The 24,623-nt window shown below is 34.5% G+C and overlaps 4 protein-coding genes across 10 annotated transcripts in view; 2 read left to right on the top strand and 2 right to left on the bottom strand.

The window, feature by feature from the left end:
• Positions 1-19,615, top strand: part of LOC106066365 (coiled-coil and C2 domain-containing protein 2A-like) — a 45,044-nt gene extending 25,429 nt beyond the window's left edge. For all 7 annotated transcript variants that reach the window (XM_013225361.2, XM_013225378.2, XM_013225394.2 and 4 more), the window contains 11 exons: positions 369-465; positions 7,631-7,729; positions 10,688-10,861; positions 11,608-11,805; positions 12,225-12,314; positions 12,421-12,517; positions 15,679-15,833; positions 16,291-16,413; positions 17,255-17,424; positions 17,625-17,700; positions 18,628-19,615. In XM_013225361.2, coding sequence (XP_013080815.2) covers positions 369-465; positions 7,631-7,729; positions 10,688-10,861; positions 11,608-11,805; positions 12,225-12,314; positions 12,421-12,517; positions 15,679-15,833; positions 16,291-16,413; positions 17,255-17,424; positions 17,625-17,700; positions 18,628-18,816 — 1,468 coding nt within the window. In that variant the 3' untranslated portion in view covers positions 18,817-19,615. The remainder of the gene's footprint in view (positions 1-368; positions 466-7,630; positions 7,730-10,687; positions 10,862-11,607; positions 11,806-12,224; positions 12,315-12,420; positions 12,518-15,678; positions 15,834-16,290; positions 16,414-17,254; positions 17,425-17,624; positions 17,701-18,627) is intronic.
• On the bottom strand, positions 672-6,780 carry LOC106066405 (uncharacterized). Its single transcript, XM_013225405.2, has 3 exons — positions 6,645-6,780; positions 2,433-3,614; positions 672-2,230 (listed from the first exon to the last, which is right to left on the bottom strand). The coding sequence occupies exons 1-3, from the start codon at positions 6,661-6,663 to the stop codon at positions 1,122-1,124; spliced, it is 2,310 nt and encodes a 769-aa protein (XP_013080859.2). The 5' UTR covers positions 6,664-6,780; the 3' UTR covers positions 672-1,121.
• A 111-nt stretch (positions 19,616-19,726) lies between the features above and the next one.
• Positions 19,727-21,816, bottom strand: LOC106066415 (proteasome assembly chaperone 3-like). The gene is made up of 4 exons (XM_013225414.2): positions 21,658-21,816; positions 20,648-20,749; positions 20,468-20,554; positions 19,727-19,918 (listed from the first exon to the last, which is right to left on the bottom strand). Exons 1-4 carry the CDS (start codon positions 21,697-21,699, stop codon positions 19,781-19,783), a joined length of 369 nt encoding a protein of 122 aa, XP_013080868.2. The 5' UTR covers positions 21,700-21,816; the 3' UTR covers positions 19,727-19,780.
• Positions 21,817-21,982: 166 nt separating this feature from the next.
• Positions 21,983-24,623, top strand: part of LOC106066473 (transmembrane protein 14C-like) — a 10,917-nt gene continuing 8,276 nt past the window's right edge. Inside the window, exon 1 of the mRNA XM_013225509.2 lies at positions 21,983-22,193. Coding sequence (XP_013080963.1) covers positions 22,112-22,193 — 82 coding nt within the window. The 5' untranslated portion in view covers positions 21,983-22,111. The remainder of the gene's footprint in view (positions 22,194-24,623) is intronic.

Genomic DNA, 24,623 nt, shown 5'->3' with positions numbered 1-24,623 from the left:
CTATATCAATCAGCCTTGTTTTCAAATATTAGATTCTTACTTCATATAGCAGCCCAAAGGTCTATTAGTATACATGTATTGTTGACATTTTTTAATGTATGCATTATTTAAAGGTAGATAGGGTTAGGGTAGGTAGGTGAATTTGAAATGTATTTGGTTAGTTGTCTAGGTCATTGGTTAATGTGTACTAGGATTAACAAGTTTAGTGTGCTCATACTCTTCTGCCAAGGCCTTGCATCAAGAACTTGAACTCTAGAACTTAAATTCAAGTCTCTGCAACTAATAATTACTGCAGCTTTTAAATGAAAATGTTTAGGTCTTTTATATGTTTTAATTTTCTACAAAACAATATACTTTTATCCCCACAGAGTACCTAATGATGATTACTCCCCGTCTGCTTTACAGGGCATTGAGGATATGATCTACTTGAATGTTTTCGATGAAGTAACGGTTGACATTTTAGAGGTTGGTGCCTAATCAACATTAAAGATAAATATATAAATATGCAAACAAACAGCAGACATTTTAGAACATTTATTCTTACAGACATCAAATTTTAAACTTTGGAATTAAAAATGTATTTACTATGAAATCTAGTCAAAAGTTTAAAAACTTGTATTAAAAGCATCTTTAAAATGTTCATTTTACACTATACACAAAAATAACTTTAAAAACTTATGGCATAACTTTAAACATTAAACAAAAAGTTCTAAAATTAAATCTTTATAAGAGCATTTTACAAAATCATAGTTAAAAGTTGTTACAATAAAACAGCAGAATTAATTACAAATGTTAAAATAATAGCTGTTGCAGTTTAACAATAGTAAAAATTAACATCAAAATTCCATCAATATAATCTGAATACTTAAATCTCAGTAGTGTAACCTTGCAACCATTCCTTCTCATTAAATTGTTTCATATAGTTTCTGATTCTATTTTTGCAGTTGAAAAAACCTCTCGAACACAATACGTTACAATTTCACTTTATCAGTACCTTAACATGTGTGCAGATCTACATAGTTAATTCCCTCTTGGGTGTTTTATACTACAAGTTTTGTATTATTTAAACTTTAGTCATTTTGTATCTGGTCTTCATATTCCTATGTAATGGCAGTGTATATTTACAACATTTTCTTAGTACTTTCTGTAGTACCCTCCCAGTCATCAGTTTCACCATGGCCACTTGTAGTACCGTGCTGGGCAGTAGTTTCACTCTGGCTACCAGTAGGACTTTGATAATCAACATTGACTGGCTTCTGATCATTTGTCTTTTGTCTAAGCCTTTTGTCAACTTTGCTCATCAACTTCATGTTTTTGTCTAATTCACGTGCAGCTACACTATGACCTACTTGATGCCCAAAAGTAGAATCCATATGGTTATGTATACCCTTGATAATGTTGGCAGTCTGACCAAAAATTAAAATAGGTGCACCACATGTACCTCTACAAGTTGGTATCTTGTAAGTGTATCTAGACAGAGAGATATCATTGTCTTTCCCCTGAACAGCTATCTTTTCTATTGTTTGGGTGATGGCAATCTTTTTCTCTAACCCATGAGGCTGGGATATCATCACTAGGAGGGATTCTTCATATTGAAATATAGTCTGCATTGATTCATACATCTTTTGTTGACCAGGAAGAATTTTTTGAAGCACAGAGATGGCATGCTCATCATGTGTACAACAATTGATGATAGTACTGTCACCAGGAATCTGATGAGCAGAAAGGCCCAAGCCATAAAGAAGACTAACATGGCAGTCTATGCCATTGTAGAAGAGTTTGATGACTGCTCTTTCAGCTTCATAATCATCATGTATAAATGTCTTGCTTGTACTCAGTTCGAAAAGTGCCCAGGTTTCTTTACCTCTTCCTGAGTTTTTACATTCAGGGCATGGACATGGTCCTTTGGATAAATTGGGAAAAAGTGATATTTTTCTGTCCATGATGTAACCACTGCCAGCACGTAGAAAATGCTCACCCACAAGAGCAGACATTGGATTTCCCTCTTCCCTGTCTACACTAACTTCAGTAGTTATCACTTGTGCAACTGTATCAGAAAATCGTTTTAAAAACTCTATAAATTGTTCTACCTTGTAACGCCTTGGCAGTTCTTTCAGTGTGAAGCTCTGTATCAACATGCTTACGTTATGCTTTTTTATGTTTGGGCACTCAGTCATGTGATCTCTGAAGTCACGCTCTGACTCTATACTAACTTCAATGTCCAGAGGAGCTGAGAAAAAAATGATCTTGAGTTAAATTACAGAGGTTGTGCCCATATCTTGGGTATTCTTAAAGTTGAAACTAGATTTTAAGTGTTAGTTTATGGATATGCCTATGTCCTTGGCATTAAAGCTAAAACTAGACATTAAGTGTTAATTTATGGTTTGCACATGTGTTAGTTTAAAAAGATTTTTAAAATGTTCACAGCTTACCAATAATTTTCCACAAAGTCTCAACCAGCAGACGTCTTCTGATACCACTAGCTAAACCAACAGGATTTATTTCAAAATGTCTTAACTCTTCATTTACATAACCCCTTCTATCACAGGCTGTGTTAAATTCTGGCTTATGTCTAAAAACTGTGGTCAAAGTGTTTCTGAAGAATTGTAATAATCCTGAATGCTCTGTTTGTTGATACTGAGTTTCAATGGATGCAGTAGTTGTATCTCTGGTTGAATCTGCTGTGGTCAAACTGCTTCCTTTTTTCACTTTATCTTTCTTTTTGTGCTTAGTAGTTGAGAATTGAGACCTATTACGATTGAAGATTCTAGACAAAAATGTGGGTGAAGTGGTCTCTTCACACACTGTTGAGTCAGTTTCTGAATTATCAACATTTAAACTTTTAAAAGGATTTTTTTCAACCGACTTTTTAGTGCCAACTTTTGGTTTATCTTCACTTTCACTTAATTTTTTGACACGCTTTTTATCCTTTCCAGTAACATTGGGAGGGGATCCTCCAGATATTGGTGGCAAAGACATGTAAGGGAATAGATATTTGGCTTTGGTCTTTTTCTTTTTGGAAGGTTTAGGTTTTGTTTGTAGCACTACCTCTGGTTCAATGCGAGATGGGGCAGCTCTCTGGGTTCTAGTTTCTAGCACTACCTCTGGTGCAATGCGAGATAAGGCAGCTCTTTGGGTTCTAGTTTGTGGAGCTGTAGATGGAAGGGCATCATTTTGTTGAGCTCTTTTTGTGCTATCCTTTGGATTTGGTTGGCTAGGATTTTTTACCTGTGAGTATACTTTAGGCCTTGCACCATATTTTTCATATTCTATAGGCTTTTCTTGCTCAGGGTGAGGGCGAGTCTCCTCTCTTATATTACCATCATCTTCAATACTATCTGGTTTAGTGCTGCCACTTTGTTCATTTTCAGTGTCATGAGCTGGTTGTGTAGAAGATGGAACGTTTTTAGCTTTATGTTGGGTTTGACTTGGCTCAGTAATGTCATCTTTAGCAAAGTTCTCAGTTCTAATCTTAGTTCTGTGCTCGAGTTGAGTAATTGTTTTCTCAGTCTTTTCCATTACTTCAGAGTACAAAGGGTTGTCATATGCAAGTTGCTCAAGTTGATTACTGTCTTGGTGTTGAGAGACATCCTGCTCAATGGCCTTGACCTTTCCTAGGAGGTGAAAACAGAAAATTTAGATATTTAAATTGAGGATTTCCTACAGAGATACAAATTTAGGTTAGAAAGGGTGTCTATGAAATTAAAACAGACTTCAGTCCTTGATAATGTATTAGTCATTTCATGTCCATACTAGAAATATAAGGTTATTTTTCATTTACCTATAGCATTCTAACTTTCCAGATTTTTGCCTCTTCCCCTGATATTTCATAGTGGTGTTAAGAGCTCCACCTTTACCATGTGTATATTAGAAGAGAGCTTGTAAAAAGATCACCCTCATAAAAGGGTTTGTGTTTCTTGAGTAGTAATGGCAAAGAATGTAGGTACCCAACTCTTTCTTAGCTTACACATTAACATGTAAAAGAGGCTAGTGTATTTTTTCAAGTGATTCCTATAAATATAGATATAAATAGAAATAGTGTGACAAACGTCTAAAGAAAAGGGCACTCAAGACAAAAAGAATGAAGACCTGACTTAATGTGCAATGTCCCCCACCATCCTAGACATGTTTGATAGATGTCCCAAGACAGAATACCTATTCTAAAGTGTTAGCCCATTCACACTGACTGAGCCATTTCCAATATGAGAATAAAGTGAATGCTTATATGTATATATATTGTATTGCTTTAATTAATAGATGGGAACAGCTTTGTCAATGGTTCATCTTTAAAATTTAAAGGATTAAATATGAACAAACAAATGCCAGTGTCTTTAAATATTTTTGAATCCTTAGCTTAAAAAAAAAAGCTTATCTAAGGTAAGAACTATTTACAACTATATATCTCAATGGTTAAGTTATTTCCCTTTGATATAAATAAATAATGCCAATAATTAATAGACAATTTTTTTTTATTATTATTGATTCATGTTTAGTTAAGTACAATAAATAATTGTGCAAAGTTTCAACTTGATCCAAGAGAATTGGTGTGGGAGAAATGTGTTCAAACTTTTTACCAGACAGATCTGATACAAGCTTTATAAAAAAAAAAATCTGGTGTTTCTGGTCAAAAGATGCTATCAGATGTTTGAAAAAGCAAACCAATAACTTATCCAGAGTTCTAGGATATCCTTGGTTCATATCTCTAATGTACTTCAAGGAATTCCAGGATAGTATTTATTAGTCAAGCAACAAAGGCAGAACTTTTAACTGCAGAGCAGATCTTTCCATCATGGAAAAGGCCATTAAAAAATTTAACACTAGCTACTTCATTCACTGTGAATCTAAAAAACTAAACATTCAAAATATGAAATATGTAATTCAGGTAATGATGTAATCTTTTATTGACTGAAAAACATTCTAATAAGCTGACTTGATCAAGCAAACAAGAAAATCAAAAAGCAATTTTTCAAAAAAGCTTATAGGACCAGTCATGTAATTAAATTTGTAAAAGATCTAGACCAACAACAATAAATCTGTTGTGCGATTAGAAATATTTTTAGCAATTGTTTCTGTTAAGTGCTATTTTATGCTTATAGTTTTCTCATTGCGCTATGAAAATGGCAGGGAAGGGGGGGGGGGAGAAAGAAAAGGAAATCTAGGTGAATTTTACCATAATTGCTTTTTAAAAGCATTAAAAAAAATCATTGCTCAAGCTAAAATACTAACCACTGTGCTAGTAAGGTGCTTTGAAAAAATCTGTTTCAAACTTACTTAACACTGCAACCTATAAAAGATTAATTCAGCTTATACCACCACTTCAATCAAGTACAATCTTTCCCCTGTTTGAGATACCAACCAAAATAAATTGCCAATAGTTAACTAATTGGTTAATATTTGTAGTGATTTTTGTGTCATCCGGTAAGAAATAATTTTGCTAAATTTCAGCTTGATCAGAGATTGGGTGTCAGAAATATGTAAAAACTTTTTACCAGACATAGTGAGTTGATATAAGCTTTCTAAAAATATAAATAGTCCAATATGCAGAATAATAAATTTGCTGAGAATGTAAAAATCATTTAGTAGGTAAATGAAAGGCCATTAAAAATTTCATTAATTCAGGATCAAAAATTATTTGCAGAATATATTGAGAAATTTTACAAAGAATTAGATGAATTGGGAATCAAATTGGAGCATCTCTTTCCATCCAGAAAAATGTCTAAGAATAACAAAAAAAACAAATACCACTTATTAATGGTAAAACAGACTAAAATTCCACATGACCTAGGTGTTGTGATAAATGAAAAATTATGTAATCCACATAATTTTGTTTTTTAATCTAAAAAAATCTAACAAACCATTAGGGATTATTAAATGTTTGCATATCTAAAAAGAACATAAAAATGTTATTTGATCTTGGTTAGGTCAATAATAGAATATGCACTTTTCTTGTTGCAAATGCTAGGACATTTTTACAAATACTCCTTCCCTAGTGCTTTTAGAGCATGGAATTGGTTGCCTGAATCAGCCAGGAAATTAAAGTACAAGTCGATTAGCATGTATGACTAGATTGACCTAGGGACACACTCATTTCTATGGAAAAATTTACATTTAAGATACTGGTTGCATTCATGTTTTGTCCAATTTAAAATCAGTCATTGATAGCATTTATGACCAATTTAAAATTAGTCACTGGTTAACAGCCTTTAAGACCAATAATAAGTTCATGTAGAAGAATGGAACCCATAAAATAAGACAAGAAGTGAGAAATTTCTTTTAACTTGTTGAACAATATGTAGATTTGATTTGAAACACTGAAGTTTTTAAATCTTTTTTTATATAATTCTGACTTAAGGTCCAGCATACAGTTTTCCAAAATTGTTCCTTTTATTTAAAAATGCATTAGTTAAATATTCCTTGGCAGTGTAGTGAATAGTTTTCAATATCTTAATATTGCTAAAAGAAACGTTTTTGTTTGGTATCGTATTTTAAAGGAAATTTTGTATAAAATGTACTACAAAAAAAAAGTGAACATTCTACTCAAAATAATTTTTTTTGCTGCTTTGTTTAGGCTAGTAATGCCCATCCTGTCAGCCATATCGGACCCATACAACTTGTTAAATTATTAGATACTGAAATGTAATTACCTTCATCTTGCTTGTCCATGGTGTTTTGAGAGACTACACTCAGAATGAAGAATAAAATGTTCAGTGTACACACTTTTTGTAACACAACTAGAGGTGATACACACAACTGGTCTGTTTCTTACACAAGGGAGGCTACCTTACAGTATATAAGGGAACTTATTTCTTCATGCAATGCAGGCAATAATAATAATAATAACAGCTGAGTAGTTTTCATCAATCTTAAATTAAAACTGAAAGAAGGGGAGGGGAAATCTTTAGGATGATAATATTTTTTAAAAATTGTGTCAACTTTGCTATGTGTTTGTGTGGGATTGGGGGTGGGGGTGGGGGGTTTTAAAACTTGGTTATTCAAGGGAAGAAACAGGTTATCCTGACCTAAACCTTGACATTTGTGTACTCTTTTTTTTTTTTTTTTTTGTCATATTTTTTGTGTCTTATTTAAAAGAAAACAACAATAAAAATATAAAAATACTTTGAAAAAAAAAAAGCTTAACAAAGTGTTATTGTATCAATTAGTTTACATCAGTCATGTAATTAAATTTGCAATTAGAAATATTTTGTTACCGATTGTTTTTGTTTAGCACTATTTCATGCTTTTAGCTATCTCAATACACTAAAATGTTTTGTTTCTGTAAAATGTTTTACATGTTTCGGTTGTTCTTCAGAGTTGAAGATAATTACTTCCTAGTCCAAACCTCCCGCAGGATGACAGGGGATGGGAGCGGGCAGGGTTTGAACCCTGGACCATAGATAAATCTGAATGACCAGGCAGCCATCATCAGTTGGACCACCACTTAATATAGATGGATATTAGCAAAGCAATTTCTTGCCCTCAATTACTAAATCATTTGTCTTCTTAAAAGTAGCAGTGTCAGTCCTTTAGGCTATTTTATAATATATTAGTTGACTCACACTAACATTTGGTCATGAAAACAAGTTGGCTAATCCTTAGACTTGAAATAACCATTTGATATTCTTCTCTCCAGGACAACAGAGAAAGAGAAACAAATGTCCACCAAAGAATTGAGAAGAAATGGCTTGGAAGCATCAAAATTCCATTTTCCACAGTGTATTTCAATAATAAGGTTTGATATTCAAATAAATAGTGAACCTTCTACCATCAAATAGTGTCATATGCATATGTATTAAGTGTGGAAATTAATAAATACAAACTCCCAGTTCAATAAAAAAAAATACATGCAATATTTTGTTTATTAAAAAGGCAATTGGACTAGACTGCAGTAGATGTAGAAAAAACATGACCGTCAGTTAATAAATAAAAGACATTACATACTGTTGTAACCCTGCCTTGCACCAGTGCTTGAGGTGCACACTAGCGCACTAGTGAACGTAAACAGGAAGACACTAGGAGAGGGAGAATAGCAGTGCATCCGGGATTGTGAAGAGTCTGAATTTTTGGAAACTAAGAAGCCAGCTTTTGTGCTGCCTGAAGGTTGTAGAAGGGACGTGGAGCTAAGCGGAGAAGGCTGTCGTTGGTCCACATTCGGGTTGCTGTCTAAAGGACTGGGAAATTAGTAGCAAGACTCTGAGGAAGCTGGAGGATGTTATGTGTTTGTTATGTGTTTGTCCTAGTGAATAAACACCTGTATTTATTTCCTGTTAAACTGTGTTGAGTTGTCTGCCTTACGTTGAGTGCCTACCCTAGAGTTACAACAATTGGTGTCGAAGTGGGATTTGGGCAGCTCAACGAAAGGAAAGAATGACAACGCTTAGGAAGCTAGATGAACTTAGCTGTAAACAGTTAAAAGAGGAGCTCCGAGCCAGGGAGCTGAGAATCTTCTGTGTCAAAGAGAAGATGAGAGCTAGTCTTCGACAGAACCTGGTTGATCCTGAGACCTACCTGTTTGAGGTAGAACCAGATATTGGTGAGGTGCTGAACACCATGCAGAACAGGTTACGTGAACTTTGTACCTATTCGATGAATCATTCTATGGACAAACTGATACATCACGTGCAAGGCCAGATCAATCCTTTAAGAGAGAGGAGTCCAACATCATTCAACAACAATGAACCATTACTCTTTCAGGACTGTGGCTGTACTGATGGTATTTTTTGCATCTATTGCTGTTTCTTCTGTGGTGTTCTGTAAACAAATGGATAAAAATGAGAAAAAAAGCTATTTCAATTCAATTTGAACAATAAATTTCTTTAAACATGCACTTGGATGGATATTTTCAATTTCAGTTGGTGAGTTTTTCATTTTTAATTTTTATATTCAAAACCCAAAAATACAAAAACAACATAATTTGCAAACTAGAAAACATAAGAAATGGAAAGAACATCCATTTATCTTTAATTCTATATCAAGTTTATTATTTTCCAATAATAAATAAAAAAGTTATACAAGTTATATTGAAGCAAAGTAGCGCACTCTGAAATGGCGGAAAAATTAATTCCGTCCAAAAGTGGCAAATAATTCCGAATTAATTCCGGAGCCAAAGAGTTAAGGACCCCTGTCGATCTGCCAGTGCCTATGAGGGGAACTTGAATTTTGATTGTTGCATTCAGGCGGTAAGCAACAACTGTACATGCGGTGCTTCACGAAGGGAATGCAAATGTCAAGAAACCCATCAACAGGATCTGAAACCAGTGGACTTTGATTCTTCTGTTTTCACCAGCGAGAGAGGCCCTGAAGGTGGTCAGAAGAACCTTGCAGCTGATGAACTTTTGCACCTGAAACATTGTAAAGGTGCCTTACAGATGATTCTCCCTGAGACGGCTGAGGCTGACAGTTTGTTAAACAGTGTGGCTTCATGTGGGTCTACAGCTCTTACACAAGTCATCCTTAGAAAGGGCCTGATGAAGCGCAGTTCTGAATCAACTGCATTAACAACAACAAGAGCTGTCACTACCACTCTATGTGGCAGGTGGCTGATGCCAGCCACAACCGTCAGGATGGAGAGGCCACGTTTGCGACATCGTGTCAAGAGAAACTTGGTCAACTGGAGAAGGAGAAAACAGCACCTGCAGAGAGCAGTGTGGATCGCTTTGTGGGGAACATGCTCCACGCAATCTGTGACTCCCACTGACCGACCTCTACCTGCACTGATCAACCTCCACCTGCACTGATCAACTGTGAACATGTTTCTTTTCGGGATGAAAAGACTAAGGTGGGGTTAGTGTTGTAACCCTGCCTTGCACCAGTGCTTGAGGTGCGCACTAGTGAACGTAAACAGGAAGACACTAGGAGAGGGAGAATAACAGTGCATCCAGGATTGTGAAGTGTCTGAATGTTTACGTTCACTAGTGCGCACCTCATGCACTGGTGCAAGGCAGGGTTACAACAATACATTAAAAAACTATTTTTAAAATACAAAACATAAATTACTAATCCTCAACTAGTCAGTTGTAACATGTCCAAGAAATGTTAGACCACTGAATAAAAACTTTTTTAAAACAGTTATTTCCCTTTTTAAGACATTATTTTAAACTCTAGCTTTCAAGGCTGTGTCATAGCATGGATGTTTTCACCAGAATTTTGAGGAAAACAGAATCAAATAAACTTTACACTGCTTTATGAACTTCTAGGAGAGCAATGCCCCTGACCATGTACATTGAGAGCTAGTTGTCTATGGCACATCTATTTCCATGGCCTACAGATAACATTTTGGCATGGTGGTAAAGTGGTCTTAGCTTCTGAACTGAGGGGTCTTTGCTTTAAAAACTTAGTGAAGACTGGAATTTTGAATTTTGTGATTTTTAGGGTAGCTGGCATTAGTTATAGAATGTAAAGGTGGTTGGTTGTTATGCTAGCCACATGACCTTCACCTTAATCATCGGCCATAGAACCCTTACATCATCTGCCCTATAGATCACATGGTCTGAAAGGGGTACTCATTTTTTTAGCAGTTAACAATAATGTCATGCAGCCAGCACAATGACCCAACATATTTATTTTCTCATATCAAATAGGTAACCATTTAAGATAAGCCTTGAAATTCTGAACGAAAATACAGCATTAGGATTTTAATTTATGTCTTTCATTGGTAGCCAAATTCTGTAGCATTCAACAATTTGTTTAGATTGATGGTACCTTTCGTCTTAACACACCTCCAATACTGCTGGGATACACCTTTGACCAGTCTCAAGTGCAGCCTGCTACGTCTGTAGTTGATGCTACCAGAATCAATACATTCCTCACCATGTTCATTACCTTAGAACCATCTTTGACTCTTCCTGATCCATTTAAAGAGAAGGTGAGAACTTTGTAGATTTGTGTCATTTTATGATATTTATTGAAGTATTGAATCCTTTCATAATAATAGATTCATGTCCAAATACTTCACCATTAATAACACTAAAAAATTAATAGCATGATAAAATAGATTCACATCTACAGTATTTCTTCTCTAAAGACACTAAAGCATAAGGAAAATGAAATGAAATAATATTTAATAACTTAATGCAACTCTTGTATTAACAGTAATGTCTTCTGTTAATTTCATATGTCTTATTTTGATTGAAACTTTCAGAGGAAGGTAAATGCCTAGACTCGTGTTAGTTGTTTTTTTTTTCACTTTAGTAAATTTATGTTCTAGAATAAAACAATTGCTTTGTTACATTAATTTTATATGCACCTTACTAAATTTAGAAAACAAAAATATCACAATTTTTTTTCTGTTTACATTTGTAGATTTGAGCAGCACAACTCTGTTTCTGATATGTGAACATTGTTTTACATCATAGAATAAAATTAAATCTTGCTTTTAACCAAAAACTATTCAAAGTTCATTTTACTGCTTTCATGAAAGTATAATACTTTAGTAGAAACTGACAAAAGCAAAACTGAACCTATTAATGAAGAATGAAATTTCTCCAATAATCTTTGTAAAATATTTTAACTATTTCAATTCTAAACATTCAACAGAATACTAAGAACATTATAATACTTTTAATCTTTCATTCTTTTTGTATCCATTGAATGTACCTGTTATATGCATAGCTTTCCACAAATGAAGAAGAAGAACTCATTCAACATGCAGAAGTATGGCAGGAAACTTTGGAGAGAAAATTCCCCAATCGCATGTTTCGAACAACAGTCATGGATACAAGTGGCAGGAATGTGTTTGTGACCAGATTTTTTAAACCTCTGAAGCCTCCTCCAGAAGTGGAAGCTTGTCAAGATCCTGACAAAGCTATGGTATGTGTGTACATTTTTCACTCAACTTTAAACATGAAGGTAACATAAAGATGTGTAACAGATGGTCTGATGATATTTGCCTCAGGAAGTCCTGGTATAACATCTTCTTGTGTTGGTTTCATTACTCATTACATCAGTCTCTCCTTGTCATTAGATATCAGGCATACTATCTGGGTTGTTATTAGGCTAGCATTCTAAGTAGGCAACCAAATCATTTTAGTACAACAAATATGTACTGTGACACTAACTTTCCTAGCCTTCTTATATTACTGCTCTTGTTTGAGTTTGTGAAGTAGTCTAGAGTCTAGATTGTTACATTGTTTTCGATTAGCTATATTAATATTAGCTACTCTATTAACTAATATGATTGAACACTTATCACTTAATGACTTATTTTCTTTGTTTTGTTGTTTAACCAGGAGCTTGCAGCCAGATATGTTTCTCTTATACCATTTGTAGCTGATACAGCTTTGTTTCCTGGCCAGTGTGACATATGGAGTACATGCAATGTAAGTCACTGAAAGTGGTCAATATTTAATTCTGTCATTATAAATGCTAGGTCACAATGAAATGGATTTTTTTCAACCTGATATTTTGTGTGTGTATTTATTTCAGCAATTCATGAAGATGTTGTGTGGGGATGAAGAGGAGCATGCTGTCCTGTTGACTAACTATTTCTTAGGCATGGGCAAACAAGCCTGGTTAATGTTAGGTAAATCAACAGATTTATTATATTTAAACAATTAACAAATTGATTAATAATTTAATGTTATAATTAATACTAGGTACTTCAGCTTGCAGAAAACAGTGCTACATCTTTGCAAAGCCTGTGACCCTGCTATTCCCAAACTGTATTGGATATTTTCTGTTCCTTTGGGCACATCGGCTGCATGAAAAAGGGGGGTGGGGGAACTGCAGTTTGGACAGCATCATTCTGACCATTGATAATGCCCAGGCTTTCATTTGACTATCTATGAGATGAACCATAGTCATTCTTCAACTGAAAGCAGCCAACAAAGCAAAATGGAGGTACATCTAAATATATGTTCCAGCCTGGGTAAAAGAAAAAAAAAAACAGTTTGCAACTCAAGTTAGACACCATAGCTTGGACATTCTTACAAACTTTGTCTCATTATCTGCTGTTTGCTACCATTTTGTAAATGACTTAGACTTTACTTAGGTCCTCCCGCGCCGTTCGGCGCATTGGGCGGCAAGCTGTCTCCATAATGATCTGTCACTGGCAATGTCTGAAGCCTCTTCCCATCTGGTGTCCACTGTTCTGAGGTCCTCCATGAAGGTGTGTCGCCAGGTAATACGAGGACGTCCCTGTTTGCGCTTTCCTCGTTTTGGCTTCCATGTTATCGCAACTCTTGGTGTGCGTAATTCATTTTGACGTAGAACATGTCCCGCAAACCTCATGCGACGCTCAGTCACAACCTCACTAAGTGTTCGACTCCCAGTTCGGCAAAGGATTTCCTTGTTTAAGATCCGGTCTGTGTAACTGACTCCCAAAATCCGTCTCAGCCATCTCTGTTGAGCCACATTTAGTCTTTTCTCAATTTTGACAGATGACTTCCACGTCTCACATGCATATGTAGCAGTTGGAATGACGATTGTGTTGAGAAGGTGTATTTTTGTCTCGAGTCCAATGGCTTGGCTAGTCCAAATAGGCTGCAGCCTTTGGAAAATGCTCCCTGCCTTTCCTATTCGGCACGCTACATCATGGTAAGCATCTCCATCATTTGTTATGATGCTGCCAAGGTACGTGAACTTGTCCAGCTCTTCAAGCTTTGACTCGCCAAGTCTGACGGGGACACCCTTTGCCTTATATCCCACTCGCATAATTTTAGTCTTATCCAAGTTTATGCGGAGGCCAATTTTGGGTGCCTCTCTGTCTAGGCTCTCCGTCATTTCTTGAATGCATTTATTTGTAGCCCTGAGTAGTGCAACATCATCAGCAAAGTCCAAGTCCGTCAATCGGAGTTGTTCATGCCATGGAATACCAAAGGCAGTCTGGTTCATTGCTCTCCTCATTATGTAGTCGATGGCTAGGAGGAAAAGGAAGGGAGATAAGATGCACCCCTGTCTCACACCTGTCTCGATTGCAAAAAACTCTGTTGTTCCCTCTTCTGTTTTAATGCAGCAACTAGACTGACTGTAAAGGTGTCGTAGGATCTGGACGAATTTTTCTGGTATACCGTATTCTCTAACTATTTTCCATAGTGATTCTCGGTGGACACTATCAAACGCTTTTTTGAAGTCCACGAAACTGATCGTTAGCCGTTGTTGGTACTCAAGACTTTGTTCTATGATATTTCGTAAAACGAAAATCTGCTCTGTACATGATCTGCCTCTTCGGAAACCTGCTTGTTCTTCATCTCCAAACGATGGAGGTCATCTCTGTTAGACGTGCGGACCCGCAGAGGAGCTGATATCGGCTCAGACCACTACCTTGTCAGTGGCAAATGTAAGCTCCGATTGAAACGCCAACCAAAACGAGCCACACGACCCCGCCCATTTAATGTAGAGAAGCTTAAAGACGGCAATACTGCAGCACAGTTCCAATTGAAACTAACGAACCGCTTTGAGGCTCTTGCAGATATATTGACCCTTGAAGAAGAGTGGACCAACTTCAAAGATACCACTATTGGGTGCGCAGAAGAAGTTATCGGAAGGAGGCGAGGTTCATACAAGGAACGGTGGATACAAGACAGAACATGGAAATTGATAGATGAGAGGAAAGAGGCCAAACGTAGACGAGATCAGAAAAATGAAACACAGGATCGCAGCCTAGCGGAAGAAGCCTATAGGGAAGCAGATCTGAAAGTAAAGAGAAGCTGTCGGCAAGATAAACGGGACTGGATTGAGCAGAAGGGACAAGAGGCACAAGCAGCTGCAAGCAGAAATGATTCAAAAACCCTCCATCGTATTGTCCGAGATCTCACTGGAGCAAAGAGTGGACATGGGGCACCAATAAAAGACAAGCAAGCCAAAACTTTGTTAACGAAAGAAGAACAGGATGCAAGATGGGTAGAGCACTTTAAAGAGACCCTTAACCAACTGTCGCCAGACATAACTTACATATTCAAGGACCCCTCTCCAGAAAATGATCTCAAGGTCAAGACAGACCCAATAACTGCTGAGGAGGTTACCATGACCATTGCAGTGCTAAAGAATAACAAAGCACCAGGACTAGACATGATATCAGCAGAAATGCTAAAATATGGGGGACAGTGCATTGTTAACAGAATGACTGATCTCTTAAATCTCTGTTGGCGAACTACAAAAGTCCCAGAGGACTGGCAAAAGGGAGTGATTGTAAAGCTTCCAAAAAAGGGCAACTTGGCAGACTGTAACAACTGGAGGGGCATTACTCTCCTCTCTGTCCCAGGCAAAGTTTTCAGCACTGTTTTGTTGAGACGGCTTCAACAGTCTGTAGATGAAAGGCTCAGAGAAGAACAAGCAGGTTTCCGAAGAGGCAGATCATGTACAGAGCAGATTTTGTAAATGACACTTAACAAATACAGTACACTTTGTATACTTACTAGTCATCTGTCTAGTTGCCATTTTGTCAGCAATTATCTTAGTATAAACATTATTAAGTCAATCCAACTCTACTGGGTACCTGACATTAGTTGGTGAAAGTAAAGGCAGTTGGTCGTTGTGCTGGCCACATGACACCCCGCTCATTAACCATTGGTCAAAGAAACAGATGACCTTAATATCATCTGCCCTATAGATTGCAAAGTCTGAAAGGGGAACTTTAAGCATTATTTAAATATCTGTGATAGTGGAAGTGTTTTGTTGTTTTTTTTTCTAATTTTCTAATGATAAGCAATATTTATAAAGTAATCTTTTTTTTTTCCTTATAAGGAAATGCAATACCAGAAGGTCGAACAGCCTATGTATTAACTGAAGACAGTAGTGGGCACTTTTTTATTTGGAATGCTAGATCTGGAGAAAAATTTAGTGTATATGACAACTACTGCCCTATCCAAGTTGTAGGGTGTGTCATCAATGAAGCAAATGTAAGCTCTAATAAATTTCTATTCAATTCTAAATTTTCAAATTAGGGACCTTACCTATAATAACAAAACATAAATGTGTTGCAAATAGTATCAGTTTGCTATGTTTTGTTACATTTTTTAAACTACATGTCATAAATCCATTTTTTGTTGGTCATATTTTGTTACTATTTCTAATACTAATGTTAAACAAAAAATGTTTCTACTTGGAATTAGTATGGTTTGCCTAACATTAATAAGAAATATTAAAGAAAGACTTTAAGAAGAATTGTGTGATAATGTTTACTTTGAAAATGTGTCTGTGTGTTTAAGAAATCTTACTATATGGATAATGGTGTGACCATGAAGATGTACTAGGTGTGTGTTGAACAAGTTTCTAGATTTTTTTCCAGTAGTTTCAGTATTTGTTTACTTCTTGATCAGAGTATTGATCTCAATATATTCTTCTATTATGTTCCAGATCTATGCCAACATACAGCAGTATGACAAACCTTCTCAATTGAATTTTGATTTTAAAAATTCTAAGAACTGGCAATCTTTCTACACAAAGTCTTTTCCTAGCAGAGGCTTAGCTTCATGTCAAGTATGAGTTTTTTTTTTGCTGTTTAGTTGTTTCTTTAAAGCTAACATGAATTTCTTATTTGTATTTATTAATTTTTTATTATTTTGGAAAGCACCTACAAGTTTACATAAATTATGGTGACCAACTCTCTCTATATATATTGCCAATTTACGAAAACTTAAATTTGTATCATAAGCTTGCAGACATTAAATTGCTAATTATCAGCTTCAGTAACTTGTGGTTAATAAGGTGACATTAAGTCTTGTTTGAGCAGTTAATAAGGTGACATTAAGTCTTGTGTGAGCTGTGGGTTGGTTTAAATAGTTTTGTACTACTTCATGTGATTTATTAGTGCCACATTTCATTGTGTAAGCCAGAAGAGAAAGAGAGAGCTAGTCACATTGTGCAAGCCAGACAAGGAGCAGGTTTGTCACACCTTAGTACACAACTGGAGAAGATGGCTGAGCAGCTGAACTCAAAGAAAACTATTATATATATATATATATGCTGTTTCTTCAGTGTGTTCAAATTAAGGCATCTCTGAACTCACATATGTCACCTCCACTCTGTTCAAGAGTGGATTTTGAATGCTTGTCGTGAGCTTTGAGTCATATTCTTTTTATTACATTTCAATTTACTGTGCTGAAGAGGATCAATTGTTTTCACAGCTTTATGTACCTGCAAAGCACTAAGTCTCTTCATTTAAAGCTGCCTACATCTCTCCCCAATGGACTTCTTCACCCTAATCATGTAGATTACATTTGTCACTTTTTATGTCATTTAACCTACAACACTTTAGTATGTCTAGGATTATAGTAACAATGACATACATGAGATTAATCATATATACTTTCTCTTGTAGCCTAACCAACTGCACTACAGGCGGAAGGACAAGAAATTTGAAGGACTGGTGATGGAACTACAGGAAAAAATAGAACAACTACTGAAAAACAAAATAATGGAATGGAGAAGTCGATATATCACTAGATGGAATCGGCATTGTACTCAAATTATGAGAAAACTTTTGCCCAAGTAAGTTGTATGGCCTTTTGTCTGTGAAATTTTTCTAACCATGACATGTTTCTCATTGTGACATTGTGGCGAATGATCATGACATTTTTCTTTAGAAAAGTGCTTGTGAAATTAGTATTCAATATCTCGTTATTTATTATGTATTGTTAGGTAGGGGAGATAATACTTTTTTTCATTCTTATTCCTAAACCAAATTATAGGCTGGAAGAGAATTGTGGGAAACCAATTGCAGAAACTGAACTTAGAGATTTGGAAGATTCATTTAAATCTTATAAGGTTTGTACATTTGAAGACAGACCTTTTGTGAACTTAGAGGGTTTATGTGATTTGTTAAATATCAGGGCCATTGAGCTAAAAGTTTTTGAATAACTCTTGAACATATCAAGTAAATTTGTATAGGCTCCCTTCCAAAAATGTTATTGAAAGTCGAAGTTAGCATTATTCTGGACAGAGGTCTGTGGTACTTGACTGTGCAAGATCATATTTTAGAGAACTTTTTAAATGCATGAGTCTGATTTGTCCTATTTCAAGGGATATGACCATTGCACAAATTTCCTATGGCCATAGCACAGTTCACCTCTAAAGAGATTACTACTTTTTTGGTTACTACTTTTTTGGTAAGTTTAATGGATAACACAGAATAACCATATAAGCCCATCCTATCCCTTTGATAATTTAGTTAATCCTCCCATTGAGGGTTAGGAAAAATAAATGAAGAAAATTTTGGAAACTTTCCAGACTACACAAGCAGTAAAATCAATATAAAAGATGAAAAATGTGAGTGAAAACTTTGTCTGTATTCCTGCTAAACCCATACATGAAAGATTTCTGTTGCAAACCCTGAAGAACAATCAGAAAGCAATTACCCTTAGGCAGCTGCAGCACATAGTGCTATATACTTGCAGAACTTGCAATGCTGCTGATCCAAAATTGTATTGGTTATTGGCAATTCCTTATGGCCCTTAAAGTGGGAGAGGAGAAAATGCTGCATGGGTGACTGTTTTAACCATATTTAACACTCCAACTTTGTCTTTGAATTAGCATTTTAAAATTACAACGGAAAAAGTGGTGAAACAAAGATTTGCAGAAAATTAAATTAGTTTGATTTATTTAGTTAGAAAAAACAAAAAAAATGGAATGGATTGAACATATATAAGTACACATTGAACATGTTCCACCCAACAGTCTTTTATTGTTCCACAGGTGTCAGGTTTTCCTTTAAACATTCCTTACACTGACATGGACAATATTACTGAAACTGTTTTCTCCACTGGTGTGCATGCCCAAGAAACAAGTGAAGTGGAATTCGCCCTTGCAGTTTATGTACATGGCTACACTAACAATGTCATGTCAATATGGATTTATGTAGCATCTTTGTTGCGATTGAGATAGTCTTTTTTTGTTTTTACATTGATGTTCATTTTTTACCATTTGTTTTTTCACTTTTACCCCTCATTAGATGATGTGGACTGCCTATAAGAATGAATGGTTGTGAGACACTTGGAATCTGCTTAATTAAGCGTTATACTTGTGTGCCAAATATGTTGTAAACAAGTAGAAATAAAAATTATTTTTTTTTAAATAATGAGACATTGTATTAATGTTTATTATAATTATTATTTCAACTAAAAAGATATTGCCAGTTATATTTACTCCGTCCACTGCTTTGTATAGTTTTATTATTTGACATTGAAAATTACTTACAAGAAATGTCATTGTTTTTAGTTTTTATTGTCTACAAATAAAATGTGAATCTACAAGTTTTGTTTAGGATACATGCAAAGGATCTGAATGAATATAATTTTTTTTTCTATGATAACTACACAAGTTATTCTTTTGTATTCATTAATATCTAAAGTTGTCCAATGTGAGAGTTCTTAAATTAATGTGGAATGTGTCAAGGGGGCTGAAGTTAGACACATGACTCGAGAAGAGTTGTGTTTACTGAGCGCAGCATGGAAAACCTTCTCCCAGAGATTGGACCATAGCACTCCAAGCATGCTATAACCATGAAAGTTAACATAAAAGCTATTAAAAAAAAAGAAAAAACAGCAGTAATTCAATTTATCAATCTTAGTTCAGTTCTAAAAAGTGTGTACCGGTACTATTGAAATTACAATGTAATAAAATAGTGCATACTTGAATCAAAATGTTCACAAATCCTTGTAGGAATAAAAATATTTCAACAAAATGTTTTTATTGCCTTTGATATTCAGACTGTATTTATTTTAATTTAGACTAATATCTTACATAAATATTGCAAAATACTTTTATCTGAAACAAAAAGAACTAATGCCAAACAGAATCAATGTTTTCTTTATTAAACAAAGAATAACAAACGTGAATTTGAGAATTGTCATAAGCATGATTTGATCATGTCTGTAATAGAATGTACTGTGTCTGGACTTGTATCTTTGATAGCCAGTGACATTATAACTGGAACTAAAGGGTTCAATGCCGTCACAATGGTTTTTGCCATTACATGTGTTATAGGCTGGAAGTAAATAGTGTATCAAATCAATTATTCACTGTATGTCCATTATGAAAACATTTTACCACTAAAAATAAGGGAAAAACATCTGAACATCCAAATCTATTAATTCAGTCAAAAAAGAAAAATAACTAAAAGTAAGCAAATCATAGCTGAATCATAATTATTATTTTAAATTCTTTTTTTAATTGAAAAGCAAAACACTTATTGACACCCTCATTAACAGTGGTCCACAGAAACAGGTTGACTCCAATAATGGCAGGTTGCGCATAACATGAAGCTCTTCAACATTTAAACCAACAGTTGGGAAAATAATCTGCATTCTATAGATCAAAAGGTCTGAAAGGGGAGCTTTACTTTTTACTTACATATAATAATTACAATTGTGTTCATAATAATGACTGTAATTTTAAGGCATTTGATAAAAAGGGTTCTAGTTTAAACTCTTGAATTTCAAATCTATTTTCTATTTTTTAAAAATCGCTAATAATTTGACAAATATTTGTTTATAAACACATCATACTGTGCTTTTGATTAAGGATTATAACTCACCTCATCTTTGCCTAATAATACTTTGGTAGAAAACATAGGAATATTATCTTGAATGTCATGTGTCAGTATATCTCTGGTCACTTGAAGCTGTAAAATGTATCATTATATTAGAGAAAGAAGAAATTTAAAAAAAAAAAATGTTAATTATTGACTAGTTATACACTGAGAGTAAACACTTACAATTGTGCCCATCTTCATGTACTGTGAGGCTATAATAAACAAATGATCTTCAAACTTATTGACCACAACTTCTGTGTGATGATCCGAAATTTGTTTGGCAATCTAAAACAAAATAGAAAAGATAGCTAGCCTTTGTTTTTAAGTTTAGAATTAGAATGTTTTCATGAGGAAATAAAATGTACAGTGAAATTTAATGGAGCCCAATTAGAACCTTTTGAGGTCAGCAGTGGTGTCAAATAAGGATGTGTGCTTGCACCTACTCTGTTTGGCATATTCTTTTCCTGCCTATTGCAATATGCTAATAACAACATCAAAGAAGGTGTATTTCTCCATACAAGAACCTCTGGAAAACACTTTAATGTATCCAGATAGAGGGCAAAAAACAAAGTTAGATAGGTACTAATCATTGAACTTCGTCTCTACCCTGATGATGCAGCTATTGTTGCTGAATCTGCTGCTCAGCTCCAGACCCTGGTTGACATACTATTTGCTGCATACTAGAAGTTATATATTTAAAATCATAATAATTAGATCTATGTTTAAATTAGAAGAATACTAATTTAGTCTTTTTTTCTGATGATCATGATCATCACACCAAGTCATCATAACTGGCGATGAATTATAGTTCTTTATATTAATTTATATCATGATGATCTAGTCTCATTTAACTAGATCTAGGTCTTTTTATTACTAATGAGTCTAAGTCTAATCATTTACACTAGTCACTATTGACAACTATTGTCTGACACATGACTCATCATCTCATGGTCGGCCTTATAAAACTCTTCTTCAGACTCTTACTTAGTTCTTAGTTAGTAAATGTAATTTACTAATTATAATGGATTTCGTTCTAACTAAGTTAGATCTAGATTATTCTAGATCTTATCTTTTTTAAAGACTAGTTCTGCTCAGTATCTTATAACTAATAATGTAAAATTGAACATGATTAATGCTACATTTTAATTAGTCTCCTTCAAATATCGCATATTAAATTAAAATGTATATTCTACTTGTTTAGACTGCACTATTGGCGACTTCAAGGAGGCTGCCATTTTTAAACAAATGTAACTGTTAGTCAGTGTATATTAAAATACGTAATCATGCGTGCACAAAAGGTACAGTATAAAATTCTTTATAATAGATCTAGATCTACTAGCATTTGAGATAACAAAATATAAGAACAAAACAATGCATTTATAACTATAATTAGATCTAGATCTATTTTATTTTCAAAATTTTAATGAAATTCGTCAAAATAGATCTAGATCTAGATCTATTCAAGTTTGTATTTTTTTGTATCTTTCTATTTTATAATGCAGTGCCACGGGACATTACTCTGTGAAGTTTAAAATTTTTGTCAACAACAGCATATGCGTATCATATTCTATTCTGCTAGTCTAGATTATTAAGTCTTGTGTCCATTTTAGATGCGCTAGTGTGAAGTCACAATAAAATAATTATAACATGTCACTATCACTAGATCTGCTTGCAGCAGCTTATGCAGCCACATTAGCTGCAGGGGGAATCATTGGATATGTAAAGGCTGGTAAAAAAAAATGTCTTGTTGATGTTTGATTTTTATTTCATCCTTTTAACCTTTTTTTTATTCTAGATTCATAGGATTGTCTAGATCTAGTCTCTAGAATCTAGATCTAAATTTACTTAATTAGTGTAATTACTAGATCTACTAAAGTCTAGATCTATATTATTATTAGTAGTAGTAGTGAATCTTGTCACTAATCACTTGTCTAGATCTAGATTAGAAGATGGTAGATCTAAATTCTAAATTAGATATATAGTAGATTCTTATACCTGAACACCGACTTACGGGAACTAGGTCAAATTTTTATTTTATTTTTTTATTTGGTGACGGTTTAACTTACAAAAAAACTGAAAGCAGATTCTTATTCTGCAACTAAAGGACTATAAAAATAGCTGTATTCCTTTGTATTACCACTCATAGTCAAGATTCTATTTTAAAATAAAGTGGGTCACTTTATGCTCCTATATTGAACGCAGTTTTTGGGCTTTCTCCTCAATTGGACAGTGAGCACCGTCATTGTACACCACTATGTAATTGCTAATAAATTATATCTGTGTTACTTAATTTTTTTTAGATTGTATTAAAAGAAGTAGATTCACTTTTGCAATATGTATTTATAGTCTATTTCCTCATATATACTCTCTCTCTGTCTCTCTCTCTCTAACTCTATAATATTATAGAATATAGATCTATATAGAATATATATATATATATATATATATATATATATATATATATATATATATATATCGTTTATAGTTTATTATTTATATACCTATGTAATCTATGTGTAGAAACAGACAGAAATAAATCTATATAGATTATATATCGATAAATTAATTATTATAATTTAATAAATAAGATATTTTCAAATAGGCTACATTGGCTACATGTATTTCCTCTGTCTTTCTTTTAATTGCCATCCAAAGACCCTCTTCTTGTTTTCATAAGTTGGATGTTCGTTTTGTGACACATTAACACCCCCCTCCCTCCCATAGATGCTTATAATTCTTTTCATGACTCTCTCCCCCTTCCCTCCACTGCCTGTTGGATAGTTTGTGACACTACAAGCTGAGTGTATACTTCTCCTCACTGCCAGCTCATCTGGAGTGATCACCTGCAGTGGGCATGGTCTCTGGCTTCAAATTAGCAGCCCGCACTTTTTCTTTCATTCATAAATTATATATTATAGACATCTCGATCTAGGTCAAGCTTATTCATTGAAAAAATCATAGATTTATTAATCCCAATAATATTTCTTATTACGATTTTGCTGTGTCCAATGAAGGAGAATGAGCTGAATTCATTATTATTCGTTGTACACCCCCTTATTAAATTTTATTTAACAGCTAACGGTATAAATGTGATTGGAATGTCTTTCTAAAGATGTTTGGAAGCTTATTTTGATATGCCCATCAGCCTACGATCAAACAGGCTCATAATATAGCCTTCATCCCTTATATGGGTATGAATTGCCGGGGGAGGTTAAAACAACAGCTTTACATACATGGTTACAGAGAATCTAAAAAACTGCCATCTGCTTTGGAAAAACGGAACAAAATTACCGGAACTTATCTAAAATTGGACATGCGCAGTCCCGAAACGTTGATTTTTGCTCCAAACATAAAAACAAATGAATTACAAACAAAAAAAGCGACCCGTTCATTGAAGGAGAATTTGATGGGGTGTCCAAAATATAAGAAGCTACTATAGATCTACTTTTAATTTTATAGACGATTATAGACTTAATTGTCTTAATAGACTAGTCTAGAGTGTCTAGAGACTCTATACTATGATACTATAGTCACACAATATAGATCTAGTAGGGATGTGAAATAAAAAAATTATCTTTGAAAAATCAATTTTTCGTTAGTACATCATTAAAATACTTTGAAAGAACTTTCTAATGGTGTATAAATTATGACTTTAAGTTGAACAGTTAGAAAGTTATGTTTTTTTTTCTGGCGTTTTGACCGAGCATTGGTTGACATGGAGCATGTAAGATGAGAGCGTCTCGCTCGCTCAGCCAGCGAGACACACCCCCCGCTCAAAAAGTTAAAAAAATTGGAATTGAATTTCGTAGAGGATAAATCTACTTATTAAATAAGAAATTTAATTGTAGACCTAGCATTCGTAGTAAATTTCTAGCTCACAAATGTGATTTCATTTATATTTATGAACTCCACTTGTTTAGAATATAAATATAGATGAAATAAACAAATTATCGGGTCTAGAGCTACAAGAAATGTCAGAGAGGTATGGACAAAATGGCGGCTTTGTGATGGCAGAAAATAACAAAATATTGTTATAAACCTGGTGGTGGCACAGATGGGGGTAGTGGTGTGTGTGTAGTCAGCCGACGCAAACGAGCGGTCAACCGTGACGAGTTATGACGGTCAGCCGAGTTGAGTGTCAACAGGACGGTTCGGGAAG

This window comes from Biomphalaria glabrata, chromosome 5 (assembly GCF_947242115.1).
Source record: "Biomphalaria glabrata chromosome 5, xgBioGlab47.1, whole genome shotgun sequence".
NCBI lineage: Eukaryota > Metazoa > Mollusca > Gastropoda > Planorbidae > Biomphalaria > Biomphalaria glabrata.
Note: the sequence above shows the minus strand (reverse complement) of the source record. Positions and strands in the feature narration are given on the sequence as shown.

What these genes read in the sequence shown, in the direction of transcription:
- LOC106066405 (XM_013225405.2), bottom strand. An exon ending in GACTTTGTGGAAAATTATTG is followed by an intron (nt 2,231 to 2,432) that starts GTAAGCTGTGAA and finishes TTTTTTTCTCAG; the next exon opens with CTCCTCTGGACATTGAAGTT.
- LOC106066415 (XM_013225414.2), bottom strand. Translation starts at nt 21,699, where the DNA reads ATGGCAGCCTCCTTGAAGTCGCCAATAGTGCAGTCTAAACAA. An exon ending in CAATAGTGCAGTCTAAACAA is followed by an intron (nt 20,750 to 21,657) that starts GTAGAATATACA and finishes ATTTTGTTTTAG; the next exon opens with ATTGCCAAACAAATTTCGGA. An exon ending in ACATGAAGATGGGCACAATT is followed by an intron (nt 20,555 to 20,647) that starts GTAAGTGTTTAC and finishes TACATTTTACAG; the next exon opens with CTTCAAGTGACCAGAGATAT.